At 38.9% G+C, this 16,197-nt stretch overlaps 3 protein-coding genes across 6 annotated transcripts; 1 reads left to right on the top strand and 2 right to left on the bottom strand.

Moving 5' to 3' along the window:
- Positions 1–3,704: 3,704 nt before the first annotated feature.
- Positions 3,705–10,545, top strand: LOC140785948 (uncharacterized). 3 transcript variants are annotated; one of them, XM_073134077.1, is made up of 6 exons: positions 3,705–3,932; positions 4,553–4,918; positions 5,033–6,245; positions 6,321–6,467; positions 7,539–8,061; positions 8,730–10,545. In XM_073134077.1, the coding sequence occupies exons 2-5, from the start codon at positions 4,862–4,864 to the stop codon at positions 8,048–8,050; spliced, it is 1,929 nt and encodes a 642-aa protein (XP_072990178.1). In that variant the 5' UTR covers positions 3,705–3,932; positions 4,553–4,861; the 3' UTR covers positions 8,051–8,061; positions 8,730–10,545. The 3 variants fall into 3 exon arrangements, with proteins under 3 accessions (XP_072990178.1, XP_072990179.1, XP_072990177.1); XM_073134078.1 differs by lacking the exon at positions 8,730–10,545 and having other exon boundaries at positions 5,033–5,291; positions 5,358–6,245; positions 7,539–8,275; XM_073134076.1 differs by lacking the exon at positions 8,730–10,545 and having other exon boundaries at positions 7,539–8,275.
- LOC140786001 (putative pentatricopeptide repeat-containing protein At3g13770, mitochondrial) lies at positions 8,709–10,481 on the bottom strand. The gene has a single exon (XM_073134161.1). The coding sequence runs from the start codon at positions 10,479–10,481 to the stop codon at positions 8,709–8,711; it is 1,773 nt and encodes a 590-aa protein (XP_072990262.1).
- A 395-nt stretch (positions 10,546–10,940) lies between the features above and the next one.
- LOC140785950 (polyadenylate-binding protein 2-like) lies at positions 10,941–15,356 on the bottom strand. Of its 2 annotated transcripts, XM_073134080.1 has the most exons (6): positions 15,152–15,356; positions 14,969–15,077; positions 14,460–14,530; positions 11,652–11,843; positions 11,412–11,539; positions 10,941–11,287 (listed from the first exon to the last, which is right to left on the bottom strand). In XM_073134080.1, exons 1-6 carry the CDS (start codon positions 15,272–15,274, stop codon positions 11,239–11,241), a joined length of 672 nt encoding a protein of 223 aa, XP_072990181.1. In that variant the 5' UTR covers positions 15,275–15,356; the 3' UTR covers positions 10,941–11,238. The 2 variants fall into 2 exon arrangements, with proteins under 2 accessions (XP_072990181.1, XP_072990182.1); XM_073134081.1 differs by lacking the exons at positions 14,460–14,530; positions 14,969–15,077; positions 15,152–15,356 and adding an exon at positions 13,058–13,578.
- Positions 15,357–16,197: the final 841 nt, after the last annotated feature.

Genomic DNA, 16,197 nt, shown 5'->3' with positions numbered 1-16,197 from the left:
TATATTATACATATATATATATATATATATATATATATATATATATATGTGGTAAATACCACAAGAAGCTAGATTTGGATGGAAGAGCAAGATGTGAACTAGTGTGAATGAAAAATTTTCTTAAAAAGTTTATTTCGTTCTTTGCAACCGGTCGATTGCTGCCAAGTAAGGTGATGCAGCAAATTCCTGCAGTAGGGACTGCAGGCAGACACTTTGATAGCTATGCAGAGGACTGTTGGAAAAAAAAAAAAAAAACTCCTTTTATTGATATTTCTAGTTGGACGGCAGAGGACGTAGCACGATTCGCGAACCTTGCGTGGGCCCAGACCCAATGACACGTGGAACCCAATGAGTGGGTTCCGTGTGGGCAATCCAGTTTTGTCGGGGCTCGATGATGTCGTACTACTCGAGTACCATCAAAGAAACAACGGCCAGGATTAGCGGGTGGCTGAACGATCGGACGGCTGGGGACGCAGAGGCAGCAGCCGTCGGACGATCCCTGCCGGATATCGTGCGCGTAGTTGGAGGAATAAGGGCCGTCGGATCCAAGGGAGATCACGTGGGCGGGAGCATCAAATAGCGCAACGTGGCATCCTATATTTTTCTCTGCCTTACGTGATAAATTACGAGAAAGGGACTGGTTCGAATCTATGGGTTTTAGAAGATATCCACCACGCTTCATTAATCTTTATAGTTTTCTTTTTTCATAAATTATATTTAACCTTCCAACTACGACTAAACTATTTATTATCCCTGTATATAATATAAGAGATAAATTGTACATCTTTATTCTACACGGCTGGAATGTGATTAAATTTTATGACATAGAATCCGATGTTTAAAAATATAAAATTTAGACTTTCATCAAAGTTTACGGCTGATATTATGTCAAGTTCTTGTTACTCTATACATAGTCCTAATGGAACTTATATATGTGGCTTTTAAACTCTACCTTGTTTCTTTTCTTAATGATAATTATATATCTAACTATTTCCTCGAAGAATATTTTTATCATCCATGACAAAACAAATTTTACTTCTTGAACTATCACTATTTCTAGACGGTTTGAATTAATCCGTTCTAACTCATAATTAACAAAAGTGGCAAAATTAGCTAAAATACTTTTTATCTTTATTAAATAAATATAACCTGAACTGGCATTAATTTTATTGAAAATTCGTAGACATAATTAACTCTGGTTGAAATTTCTTAATAATAAAGAAAAGGGAAAAAAGAAGAAGGAAAGGTAAGATATATCTTATTATTTAACCCTACACTTATGATGGATATAAGTACATTATTGATGCAAATTAGGAATGTTCATGTATATATTGTTATATTAGGGGAAAAAAAACTAATTTAATATTGTTTGATCATGTCTTGTCGCACTAAAATCCAATAAGTGGGAAATCTCACCTAAAATCGAGGTGAGAGTTGATCAATAAGCTTTGTTAAAAATTCTAAATTATGTAAGAGCAAAACGTCTGTCACTTGTGCTATCCCCAAGTAAGTGACAAGAGACAAATTAGCACGGAAAGTCTACTCAATGTTGGCCTCCAATATATTCTTTGCCACCCCCTCTTTTTCTTAGGTATGAATGATTTTCTTTTTAAAGTCCCACTGAACTCTAGTTAATATACTAAGTTGTCTGGTCTAAACTTTATCTTATGTGAATTATTAAGCTATTTCTCAAAACTAAATATCATTAAGATATCGCTCTAAGTCGTAAGCCAGTACAACTAATTAATGTTTAGGGTTGGAGTCGATCCTAATGAGGTATTTACTAACTTTATAGGAGTTGGTTGGTAAGCATGAATGAATTTTGAACTAAAAATATCATCTTCTAAGTGGGCTCTTTGATAGATAATTTAAGAGCTCATCGATAATAATAAGCTCGACAATGAGGCCACTCATCTTCGATCATTACTAGAAGGATTTTTATTTTTTTCAATCATTTAAGAACTTAAAAGGCTAGATATATAAAGAGCTAATCCTTCTTAAATACAAAGACACTAAGACCCCCACCTAATTTTAATCAATATATTAAGTCAACTAATTTAGGCTTTAAGTCATATATGTCGTTGAACTATTGCTATGAACTAAACATTGCCAAGATATTACTCCAAACTATTATGTTGACAAACTACTCTTTTAAGCCAACCAAACCGAGCTATTAAGCTAAGCAACAAAACCACCAAAAAAATATCTTCACAATAATTATTTGGCATTAGAGTTGATTCTAGAACCACCTTGATTGCGAGGGCTACCGATTTTATAAGAGTTGGTTGGTATGAGAAAGATTTGAACAAGGTAGGACTCCAACTAACGCCTGCACTCTTTAATAATTACCTACAATTTATAGCATTTGGGTGGTTGTATTTGTTAGCGGATCAATCTATTCTCATGTAAAATTTATTTCTAAAGGTTAACTCGATAAAATTCTGAGCAATAAAGTTGTTAGTTCTGCTCGTATACGAAACCCTATTATAAAAAAGTAAATATAGACATTCACCTGATACAACTTGTCTCTGGGTGGTCGTTGACCGATCTAAATAAGATAGTGAGAATGAGTTACGCTAAAAATAACAATTATATCCTAAAGAACACTTATTAGGGGGATATTATGAGGTACCCACTAATTATTGTAGGAATGCTCATCCTAAAAGAAACTTGCATGCATTTGGACCGGAAATTAAGCATCCATTGACAACCACTTGGTAGGGTTTGGCATCCTCCTCCTGTTCTTCACCCTGGATGGAATCTGATGCCAACTCTTCTTCTTAGTTTGGTGGGGCCTTCTCCTCCTCCTCCTCCTCCTCCTCCAGAGCCTCACATTTCCCATGATCAAATGCCAAAAAAAAAAAAAAGAATTAATCTAATTTCTTATACTACCATGATCCAAATTAAATATTTATATATTTAAGCAACCACTAGCCTAGTGGCAAAGCTTATTACCTCGTGACAATGTAGAGAAATTAGCACAATTAGTCTAAATATTCAACTTATGTATCCCTTAAAATAAAAGAAATATTTTTTTATCTAGTCTATAATATAATAAATTAAGCTTCGACTCACAAAATATTTATATATTTATAAAATTTTATTTAGGTGAAACTATCATCATTGGATTCCTCTTTGACGACGGCGTCCAAGTCAATTCACAGAAGAATCTACGTAACTTCTCCTCTAAAAGATTCCATATTGTATGTGACTATAATTACTCTAACTATCTATTTTATTATAGTAAATTATAACTTTTTTTCCAGTCGCTTATAAATTATAACTATTTTCAAAAGCGACTTCTTTAGATTTCTTAATCTTTAATTTCTAAAATTTAATTTATTTACTCCACTTCTTATCAACAAAATATGTTCTTAATTAGAGAAGGGCTCTCCATATTAAACAACTTTCTCAATCGTAAGTTAATAGTATTATTAAGAGTGCACTTCTCAAAGTAATTAACCTCCCTATGAAGCTCAAATTTTGTATTTTTTTTTTGGTAATATTAAAAGAGAAGATCTTACTGTCCGTGTACTTTTTTATTAATTATTTTATTGTACGTATACTTGATCAAAGGAAAGCTTTTATTCCTTAAAATTCGAATATATTAGATATTAGATAGATAATAATAACTAATTTACAAGTAATATGCTCTTAGCACTTATTAGCTGTTAAGCATGGAATCCAAAATAGATGGAAAGGCGATTAACTCTATCTTTGTTAATCACTTTCCTTAATCATCCGCGTGTCAAGCGCGTCTCCACCTTTCGCCTTTTGAGCATTCGGCCGCCTATTTCTCGCCTCTTCCACCACCTTCTCCTTCCATTCCACCGCTGCTCTCTCTCTCTCTCTCTCTCTCTCTCTCTCTCTCTCTATACATCTCTTCTGCTATCTTTGTCTTAATCTCGCTTAGGACCGAGTGACTTGGGCAGGTATATTTCATATCTTTGTACTGCATCTCATGTCTCAGTTTGTTAATCTGAACGTAGAAGAGAGATTTGTTTTATTTTTATTGGGTCTTCTTTTCTTTTTCTCATCTGGATACTTTCCGTATGAAATATCGAGTTGTTGGGGATTTGGAAGGAAGCCAAAGGCGTTGCCTTTGATTGGTTGAAGCAAAAGGGTAGTTTTTTCCAATTGGTAACTTGTTGGTATTGGAGAAGGGAGGACGTTCTCGTGGGAAATCACTTAAAGTTTGGATCTTGGAAGCTGAAGTATTAATTGCAATCGGGTTTTTTTTTTTATGAGCAAGTTGTAGGAGCTTTTAATCTTTGGCATCTGAAAGGAAGGAGAATGGCGACTTCGTCAAAAGATTGGAGAGCAACGGAGGAATTTCTTTTTGCTCTCTGAGTTCTTGGTCTAGTTATGGTTGACAGAACAAAGGGAGTCAGTTTACTTCTTCTTTTTTTGTTATTCTTATTATAATTCCTGTTTGTAGTTTATCATGTGTGGTTCTTGACTTCTAAAGTAAGATGCAAAGGGAATAATAGCCTTTTTCTTCTTTCAAGGTGCAACTTTGGTTGCATTGAGATCTAATTTCTCAAATTTGCAGGGCTAATTGTCAAGACGGATCCGATTCGGGTCTCTGTTGATACCATACCTCTTCTCCAATCACTCTGGCCGTCTCTGGGGCACCACCGCCTCGCACCTTGAGAAAGGTGTGGGCTCGGGAGGATGCAATCTATCTCCTCTTCTCTGTTTTCAAAGGATCTCCCATAGATAATGGCTAAACCATGAAGACTGTGGTATAGATCATCTACCTATTGTAGTGCATACATCAGTAGAAAATATAGTGTATTAATTAGAATTAGCGAGATCTTCTTTTGCTTGTGGGGTTTGTGGGTCTACCGAATTTTCCGAGATGGCAAAGATTAGCTGCTTCTCAGCAATCCTAGCTGGGAAGAAGAAGAGATCTAAGGTGGGTATTACTTGGTCCTTTCTTATTTAGCTTCCTTTTTATAGTATTTTGGACATCCTGATATGTTGGATATTTTTGCTGATTTTGTTTTTTTTTTCTTTTTCTTATTTATAGGATTCTCCCAAAACTGTGGACCTTGGAAAGATGAATAGCGATCTAATTCTAGGAGTAAAGGCAGAAGAATTCGTCTCTTTGGCGATTTTGACACCTGTTGCCACTCAGAAGGAGAGTAGTGTGGAATTGGTGGATGATAAGAACTTGGTCAAAGTAGACTCAACAGTGGAGGCAGCTTATGAGGGAGGTGATGAGCGGGATGATATACTTTCGATGAAGAGAGATTTCTCAGACGTTGATCTCCAAGCAAAAGCAGAAGGTAAAGGTGAACTAAATTGTCATCATTCAATTGAATCCAACTATGAACTTAATAAAGATGGTGCAGAGATAACTTCCGAGAGAGATGAAGGGATCACTCCTGAGGTGATGATCCAGAGTGGGCATGTTAGTGATCCGGGAATGGTACAAAAGACGGCCTTATGGGGATCTCCTAGCTTAAAGAGGTCTTGCTCCAACATTGAGACAAAGAGAGCTAGTAAATTGCTTGCTTCACCTAAGAAATCCCATTCCCGTTCCTATGACAATCTCCAGAATTTGTCAAGTAATGCCGCAAAAGAAGCCATCAGTGCCATTCAGGATAGTCCACTCTCAGTAAAGACCTCCGCCAGCGCTGATAGAATTATGCTAAAGAAAAGGTCCTCAAGCCAAGTGCTTCCTTCGAGGAGTAGGAAGCTCTGGTGGAAGCTTTTCCTCTGGAGTCACAGGAATCTCCACAACCCTTCGGCATCTAAGCCGCAGAAGGTAGCGTCTGCCAATGATGGCTTTGAGCAGAAAGGGGGGTATACTTCTGATACACTTGAGGCAAGTCATCAGATTGATGAGAAAAACAAGAGGGAAATGAAAGAACCCCAGAACCAGTGGGTTGCTTTCTCTGCAGAATCTTCTTCTCTAGATAGAGTCAATGCTTGGGTGAATAGCCTCGAGGATGACTATTTCTGCCCAAATGAGGATCAAGATGATCAGAATTATGATGGAGAAGTTGCAGGGACTATGTTATATTCAAATTCTTCTGAAATTGGGGAGTCATCCAGGAAGAACCACCATCAGGCCGGGTTACGTGCAGCCGATGAGGTGCTTCAAGCTAACCGCGTGATCCAATCTCTCAACACTTTGTCCTCTGTGGCTCATATATCTGGCATGGGCCTGAAGGTTATACCGGCCATTTCAGCCTTCACCAGTCTTCGTGCGATTAATTTATCGGGCAACTTCATAGGTATAATCTGATAAATGATGTTCCTCCATTGGCCATCTACTTCTCCAGTGTCTGAAAGTGTTTTCTTTTCTGCAGTTCATATATCCACAGGCTCACTACCAAAGAGCCTGCACACTCTTGACTTGTCTAGGAACAAGATTGCCACTATTGAGGGACTCAAGGAACTGACAAGGTTGCGGATTCTTAATCTCAGCTACAACAGAATTTCACGGATTGGTCATGGTAAGCAATTTGAGTCGTGTGTCAGTAGTTGCATGGTTCAATGCATATATTGCTATGCGTTTAATTTCTTCGCTGCTGCAGTTAGCTAGTTGTTTTTCACCTTTTCTGTATTACGTATTGCAATTAAGCATGGCATCCAGTACTTTTTAAGACCATAGTTATAACTTCTGAAGTTCTTTTGATGAAAATTTTCACACGAAGATCTTCTATTAAATTTGACCAGAACCAGAGAAGATCCTAGAAAATTGTTCATGACATTGTTGTTGTTTACTACTCCCCCAGAGTCTTTTTTGTGGTTGAATGCATATCACGACTCCCTTACTACCTACCAAGATGTGACTCCTTTCTTAGGTCCATATACTGTCCTCTTTCCTCACTGCAAGAGACTGAGTTGAGTGGGCCAAATACTTCATCCTCTGTAGACGTGTCCTATTTAACATTATGGCACCTTATCACTGCCTAGATAAGATGGTCCAGTTGCTAGTTCTATCGTTTTCTAGAATTGTAATTGCCATTATTAGAGTGGTACCTACCACGATTCAATTTCAGGAAGGAAGGGTGTCGGCAGGTAAGAGCTATTTGTCACCCACCCACCCCCAATCCCTTTAGGTAGTTAAAAATTACCTCATATATGGTGGTGGTTGTTTAAAGGTTGGGAAGCAGATCCTTTGGTCCGTCTCTTGGATTAATTTTACTTACCAACATTCAAATAGTGCATTCAAACATGATTTGCCTTCCTATTTAACAAATCGATTCTTGTGATGAATTTTACTCACAATGAATAAGAAACATTGCTTTGTTTTGCTTATATGATTAGCTATACATACATATATTTAGCTTAGTAATATGATAACGGAAACTAATATTTAGCATCCTTAGTTGTTTGATGAACACACAGTATATTTAGCTTAGCCACTTAAATTCTGTTTATATATTTCTATCAACTAATCGCTCTTAGTGTTCAAGAAGAGATCAAGTCCTCAAATTGCAAACTGTTGAGGTTGAAAGGGAAAGCATATCATGTGCACCACAAGTGAATGTCTGCAAATGATGCTGTATGTTTTCTTACAGGGCTTTCAAGCTGCACCGCAATAAAAGAGTTATATCTTGCTGGAAATAAAATTAGCAATGTGGAGGGTCTTCACAGGCTCCTGAAGCTGACAATACTAGATATGAGCTTCAACAAGATAACAACAGCCAAGGCCCTGGGGCAGCTTGTAGCCAACTACAACTCACTCTTAGCACTTAACCTGCTCGGCAATCCTATCCAGAGCAACATTGGCGATGATCAGCTCCGTAAGGCTGTCACAGGACTCCTTCCACATCTAACATATCTAAACAAGCAGCCAATCAAGTTGCACCGAGCTAGGGAAGTGGCTACTGACAGTGTTGCCAGAGCGGCACTTGGGAACGATGGGAGGAGCTTTCGCAGGAAGTCAGCTCGACGTGTGGGCCAGGGATTGATCTCTTCAATCAAAAGCAATGCTGGAGAGGGAAGTAGCCGCCGAGGACTAGGTGGTGGTGTGGCGCAGAAGAGTAGCAGACACAGATCAAGGGGAAGTGAACACACTGCAAGGAAATAAAAATGCAAAAGGTTTGAAACGGGAGATCTCATAAAACTCGGATAAAATGAATAATATGGACATTATTATTGCTCTTGGAATAAGGTCGGGCCACTTGCATCATATGCAATTCCTTAGTTCCTATTTAAGTGAACTATTGTTCTGAAAATTGTTATCCTCTGATGCATTTCTCATTATTTTGTTTGTATGATCTTTGTAATGTAATGTTATTGTTTATTTTTGAAACTTTGATTTCGTTTCTTGGGCATGACCTTGTCAATACAACCATACCTTCTTCTATAATTGACATCTTATTATACAAGTCACTGATGTGAAGAACAAAGTTTAACTGCTAGTTTCTTTCTGGAATGTACATGATAGAATTAAAAGATAATTACACATTCAAACAATTCATGACGAGGTGCAAAAGTAACAGATGATTGTTATCCACCACCCAGTAATTGTTGTTTGTCATGATGTTCTATTTCACTTTTTGATCGATTCACTCATCTAAGAAATTATCTTTCCATGTGCAACATACACTACAATTTAATGTGTCAATTCCTTTTAGGTGGCACGATCTATCCGATTTCCAATACCTCTAGTTTTGCCAAAGCGATAGGATGCTCCAAATGATCTCTTCATATAACTGTGTGCACTGTACAGGACTTTAATATCTTCATTCAATCTGCTCTTCCAGGTAGTAAGACCAATCTTCAAGCTGAAGCTGATCAGAGATACAAGCATTCAATCTACTGCACATCGAATGCACCTCCACCAAGTTGACATCATTCCCAACCTGCTCTCCTGCTCTGAATTTTCGCACCACGCCACCGATTTCAATCCAACTGCAACCTGCATCTTTCCTTATCTTCTGGTCATCCATCAATTCTCTGAGTGCAACTGCGTCGCCCCACCGGCCTTTCCCAGCATAGATACTGGCCATTGCAACGTACGATCCCGAGCAATCCGGCTCAAGCTCAAAGAGTTTCTTAGCAGCAATCTCTCCAATCTCAGCATCCCCACAATGCCTACAAGCACTTAGCAGAGCACCCCACACAGAAGGTTTATAATCACACTTGAACCTGCATATTAAATAGTAGGCCTCCCGAACCATTCCAGCACGACCGAGAAGATCGACCATGCAACAGTAATGCTCGTTCCTGGCGGTTATGCCGTAAACTCCAATCATCAACTGAAACAATCTCCAGCCCTCTTCAATCAACCCAGAGTGGCTGCAAGCTGATAAGATGCATATGAAGGTGATGTGATCAGGACGAACCATGGCTGATTCCATCATAACAAAAAGGTGAAGAGCCTCCTTCGTAAGGCCATGCTTTCCATATCCGCCGATCATTGAATTCCAAATAGCGACGTTCTTTGTGGCAGCTATCCTAAGGAAGGCGATATGAGCAGCTCCCAGGTCCCCGCATTTTGCGTACATGTCAATGACAACTCCTTGAATCACTTCATCAGAACCAAATCCCCTTATGACTATTTGGGCATGAAGCTGCTTCGACAGACCGGAGAAGCCTGAAGTTGCACAGCCATTGAGCAATGCTACAAAAGTAGATTGACTTGGCTCAACTCCGTTCACACTCATTTCCCCAAACAGATAAATGACAAATTCTGCAGAATCAACTTGAGCGTAACCAGATATCAAGCTATTATAGCAGACGACGTCCTTGTGCTCTATCCGACAAAAAACTAACTTGGCAGCATCCAAATTTCCATTTTTGGCGTACAAATCGACCAGTGAGCTTCCAATGAAGGCGTCAGAGCCCCAACTCTTCTTCAAAACATACGCGTGCAGCTGTTCCCCTAGCTCTAACCCAGCGGCACGCAGTAACACAGTAAAAGTGTAACTATTCGGAGCAACGCTATTACTCATCATATCAACAAACAACGATACCATTTCCTTTCCGTGGTCTCCTCCATCTGCATAAGCCATGAGCATGACGGTCCAAGACACCACGTCTCTTTCAAGCATTCTATCAAACACCTCTCGTGCTCTTAATAGTAGTCCGCACTTAGCGTAGAAACGGACGAGGGAAGTCTCATTGGAGCAGGAGCAAGCGCCGAGCTGGGTGTGCCGCAGCATGAAGGCATGTATCTCTTGCCCGGATCGGACGGCTCCCAGAGAGGCGCAGCAACCGAGGGAGGTGGTGATGGAGAGGTCGTTGGGTTTGTGGCGGTTGGTAACTACCAACTCACGGAAAAGGGAAATGGACTCATCTGGCCGGCCACGGCGGGCGTGATGATGGATGAGAGCGGCGTAGTCGGTGGTTTCTCGGTTGGGCGTTTCGTCGAACGGGGGAGTGGTTTTCGAGTGCGAGAAGGAATTGGTGGAGTCGCGGGTTGTGCTGCTCCGAGGTGCGGGGGAGGAGGAGGAAGGGACGGTGGTGGTTTTTTGGAAAAGGGAGGTAAGTGGGGAGGGTTGAATTAGGAGCATTATTGTGTTTGGTTACAGTTTGAGTTGGAAGACGAGTACAGCTATAAAATGTTTACGTGACTAATTTCTTCTTCTCTTTTGATAAGAAGGTAGCTAAATTCTTTTTATATAGTAGATAAGGGGTCAACACCCGAGAATGGCAATACCCAATGCCATGAAATATTTTTCTTTTCTTCAAGTAGGCTCCAAGAAAATCATACGATTTAATGCTTTTTATATCGGCACCAAAACTATGAATATTAAGAATATTCTAAGCATTTTCATACAGAAAAGGCTAGAAATTTCAGAGTTCTAAACATCCAGCTAACATACAAGTATGGAAATATAAGCCTAAGTATACTCGAGAAAAAAAAAAAAAAAAAAAAAACAGTCAGGTCCACTGAATACGCCATTGCCAATCTGATTTGGCGTTTATATTTCCATCCAGGCAAGGAATTCTAATCAGATGTAAAGCAGATGTATCAATCCAGGCAAGGAATTCTAATCTTGAACTGGGTTTGATAGATATATTATACAACACAAACTTCATATACTAAAGAGTTGGAAACTGCTGCTATTAAGTCTTTTCGGTGTAAATAGATTAGGATATCGCCCACATAGAACGGGATTCCATCCCACTGGAATAATCATTCAAAGCACACATAAAGAGGAAAATAAATAGCTTGTCCGGTTGACCATAAGTTGATCTTGGTAGAAATAAGTTCAGCAGAGGCTATAAAGCTAACATAATGCGATCCAAGCATGTCTGTCAACAAGATCAGAAATAAGGCCTATAACGCATTGGCCTTCTGAATCTTGGGACCTTCCTGAAAGACAACAAAAATGTCATTATTTAATAATATATCCCAAAACCAGGAAGTGAACGATAGCCCATTGAGATCTGTGGAGTATATAAATGGATTTTTTTTTAAAAGCTATAAAACAACATACCCATAGCCATAAGGGGAAGCATAATATGGTGGCATATAAGGCCTCCTGAACCGATAACCCATGTATGGGTTGAAACGTCGTGGGCGGAACTGCTTCATTCCTGGGACATTAGTCCGTTTAGCTGATACCTACAAAAATGGCATTTTCCTCTAAGAAAAGCTAATTGTTTTCTGTTTAAGCACATTTAGTATCACATAATAGGAGCAGAAATGCACATGAAGAGCCACTAGCGTATGCCACCTTGATTTGGCGGCCATGTAATTCAGATTCATTCAACTGCAGTGCCTCCTGAATTGCCTCAGTTTCCAGAAATTCAACGTATGCAAAGCCCTTTGGTTGACCAAATTTGTCAGTCAGAATAGTAACCCTGTTGACAGTTCCACAAGACTGGAAATGCTGCTGCACTTCTTCAGGAGTGCAGGCATAATCCACCTGCAGTATATTAACTGTAAATGACCTATACATCCAGATTTTTATCATTGTAAAAGGTGTGAATAAAAGGTAAACATCTAGCTCAATGGCTGGTATATCCATACATGAAAAGTTGGAAGAATTCAAAATTGCAGGAAACTATAAGACGGGTAACTATAGTGGGTCAGATAAATAAAAATTTCCAGTCACCATCATGTAGCTCTTAGAGAATTGAAAACCTCTAGAGTATGCCTAAACTAACAATCAGATCTGAGAGGGAAGGATGGTACATGATTGGATGCTTCAATCAGTACATGCACCCAACTAAAACAATGTTAGCATGCTACGGGACTCAATAGAAAGTAAGCTTACAACTAATTGAAGACAAGGTGCAACTAATTGGTAATATTATATTTCTTCCAGGAACTTCATGAGAAAGATCCTATTATCATATTCTCCCTCAATTTAAAAAAAATCTTTTGTCTGACACATGAACATGCAGATAAGTTTCATATAATTGCTTCAAGGTAGATATATTATGCTAGATCTACTCAGGTACAGCCAAAATCTCTCACTCGCCTCTTGAACCCCTATTTAAAATCTCACAATCAGTCAATGAACATTTCCTAGATGAGATCCCCCTTCTTCATCAGCTTTCTCAATTTCAAAACAATTTTTTCCATATCATTAAGTTTCCACACTAAAAAGGTTTATTTTTTCATTCAATTTCAGCGCTGCATGATCTAGGCAAGATGTCAATTGTCTTAATAAATCTATGGAAGATATTCAAGGATGAAACTGAGAAAGATGTTGCGAGAAGAAAAACTTGGACAATTGTAATGTTTGAATAAACAGAACTAAATTGCCATTTTTGATGGGGAAGAAGCAAAGATGCACAGGCAGAGAATCAGTGGTGGTCTCATATTGATCATCTGAATGATCACATTTTACAATAAAAGCAAATGTGCACAACTGTGTCCTTGAACAAAGAGCTACTTCCACAATCTTTTTTTTTCCTGCGTGAAAACTGCTCCATGCCTCTTCCCCACCAGCCTGTTAGTATAGAGCAAAGATTTCCAAACATCAAAGTTTTAAAATGACTCTCAATCCACCAAGAATTTTAAGTAACGTGATGGTACTGGGGAAGAGATAAGTATCAATAAGTTCATAAGACATGGCATAAAGAAGAAGAGAAGCGATATCAGGACACAAGCAAGAGATCAAGGACCTCTCACCATATAGTGCAAAACTCGAGCAACTCTCACTCCGCCACCCAGAATGGGTTCAGCATAGTCCTGCATACACCCGTAATGAAGTTCCTTTGCAGTGACAGAGGGACTAAGCTCAAACCGCCAGCACCTTCTCGCATCAAGTCCACCAACTCTTTGATGCTTTTAGGCATAATACATCTGAGCCACAAACTATCCCTTCAACCCTCCCTTAATGTCTCTATTTTTCAGGACAACAAAGTTTTTCTTTCCTAATATTAATTCTTTTTTTGTTCTTTTTTTCCTGCTTTTTCTCCTCTCTTTTTTTTCTAAATCTTCACAATTTTCCTTTTGGCCTTTCAAGATTTTCTTTTCCATCTTTTCCATTCTCTTTTTATCCTCTTTCTTGCTAATGTATAATATATAGCATCTTGCCACTTTTCTATTTTATGTTTTCTCATCCCAACTTACTTAATCAGAGATTCCTGGCACCCCATACACTGGGTATCAGAGAATTCAGACTATTGAATGAATCATACCTGCGACCACTGTCAGATGTATAGTAAAGAATTATTCCAAAATTATTAAAAATATAAAAGCATAAAAGGCATGAGCATAAGAGAAGTATGCAGAGCTTCACAAGCAACATCAAAGAAAAGCACAAAGCTCAAATCTAAAAGGGACAGTTAATATGTCCATATATCACACTAATTTATACATAAAATGTGATGTAATGAAGAGTAAATGGAGCATAAAAGCACCGCCACAGATTGTTAAAGACTTAAAAGTATAGGAGAATTTTAATTACAAGAGTTTATAATTTCAGGACAAAGAAATATGTGATGCAGTAGATTTTGTGAACATAAAAACATAATATGGATGTATAGAATTTTGTATTATGGCGTTGCATTAGTGCTCGATAACGACCAAATAATCACAATAAATAGACGAAACACTCAATCTAGCAGCAAAAGAGAAAATTGGGCACAAGGAAAACATTGCTGCGCTAAAAAGTTGGGAGTTTGCACCAATTGTGAAGCTTATGGCCGTTCCTTTTGGTAAGCGAAGGACGAAAATCACAAAATAAAGACAATATCTAACTCTCAGGATACATTCTGTCTGTCAGATGATACGCATTTCAGTAACAGCAGAGCCTGATAAAACATCCCACACAGAAGGAAAAAAAATACCATGTTGCCAACCCAAATACATATGATGCAGCAATAATCTTCCAGCTCAAGTCAGAAAACCAAGCTTTTACTTCTCTCTAGACTCCCAAGCAGATTGTCGAACATATATCTAAAGATATCTCCAAACCACTTTGAGATATATGAAATGAATGATAATATACAGTATTACAGTTTCTCCAGTCAGACATAAATATTTTTGTAGAGACTCTCAAGTATATGCCGAGAGTAAAGAAACTCACATTGCCAACAAAGACTGACCGAGAATCCACCTCTTCCTTGCTAGCTTGATTTGCAGCCGCAGCTCCAGGATCTACAAAGAATACAGTGTTATTTCATATATTTCCAGTGCATCAATGAACACTAAAAAGAAACACTCTTTTACTTAGCTAAATTAATTTGAGGTAAGATTGTAACAAAATGACCTTTATGCAGCCCTCTAGCAACGTAAGTATATTTGACAAAATTCTAAGTTCAAACCGTTATAATAAAACTATTATGCAAACAAGTCATCTTAATTTTTCAAATTTTAATTGCTGAAAAAAGATATCTTTTACGCGGCTGTACAGTTTTTTTCCTTGTAAATTATGTGCCAAAGAAAGTTTACATCCTTCTTATCTTTTCTACTCCTACAGTTCTTATTTAAGGCATCACTGTTTCGTCCAATGCAGGCAAACGCTGTGAAGCACTAAAAAGAAGAGAAACAAAGATCTCCTAGCGGATTGGAGAAGAGAGAAGGGTATCCACTGACCTTGGACGGCGCCCATCTCTTTCTCGACTTTGGCCTGCATCTCTCTTAACGCGGCAGCCTCCTCCTCCATCTCCTTCAGCCTCTTCTTCATCTCGTCGAGCTCCTGCAACTGCGTCGAGATCGAAAGGATTAGGTTTGGGGATCGGACACCAACTAGGATCAGGGTTTTAATAGTGATCAGACCTTGGCGGCGTCCTCGTCGGCGTGCGCCATGTCTGCTTCGGCGTTGTAGGGATCCATGTCCCCATCCATCTCCGCCTCGTCGGGGATCTCGCCGCCGTAGACCTCGTGCTCCTCTTCCTCCATCCTCCTACTCCGACGCGATGCACTCGTAAAGCGAACCCTCAGCTTTACGCAAGATAAATTTGCGGTTCGGATAGGATCCGCTTTAGTCGAACCCGTTTATAATTGGAAATCCATCTAATACTATAGCGAGAACTCACAATCGGAAATTTACGTAAATATAGGGTTCTACATGTAAATGTCCCAAATTTCTTAACCGTACCGACCCCCGCGAGACCTTCTTCTTCTTCTTCTTTCCCTCGCGCTCTTACCATCTCCTCCACTATCCAATCCAATCACCTTCCCCCCGATCCGATCGCGGCCTCCGATGGATCCACCGCCTAGGGATCGGAGACGGGGCGCTCTCGGCTGCCTCCACGTCCTCTCCGACGAGCTACTCACCTCGACGTTTTACACACAGTGTAATGTTGTATCAAGTATGATTACTTCTTTCCTTGTTAACAAATGCATTGTCATGTTAATCTTCTCCCAGCGGATCCACTATTGTGGGCGTTTTCAGAGGAAATGTTTGTTGTCTTCTTGAGCGTTTTCTGGTTGTCAACGTTTTCCTTTCACAAGATTCGAACGTAGTTTATTTCTTAATACAGTGATTCTCTTGTATTTTACTTACATAAGGAGATTATCTTGGGTAATATATTCAATTTATGGAGGGAGTTTCGGTCAGCCACATCTTGGGAGGAGGTAGAAGAGGTTGTTTGGGGAGAGTTGAATTACTATCGATGCTCTATCAGTATAGTTGTTTTACTAAGGTATATACTTTTTAAAATTGATATATATTTTATTATAATAGACTGCACTAAAGACATACCTTTCGATATTTTTTATTACAGTGCTAAATAATTAGCATCCAATTTTCTTTTTATTAAAAAAAATGAAAAGTCAATAGGTGTCCATGGTATTGAATTTGAACCCAAAAATACTCGGTA

Source organism: Typha latifolia, chromosome 4 (assembly GCF_019914945.1).
Source record: "Typha latifolia isolate L0001 chromosome 4, TyphaL0001v2, whole genome shotgun sequence".
Lineage (NCBI taxonomy): Eukaryota > Viridiplantae > Streptophyta > Magnoliopsida > Poales > Typhaceae > Typha > Typha latifolia.
The sequence above is the reverse complement of the archived record's forward strand: the minus strand, read 5'-3'. Positions and strand labels throughout refer to the sequence as shown.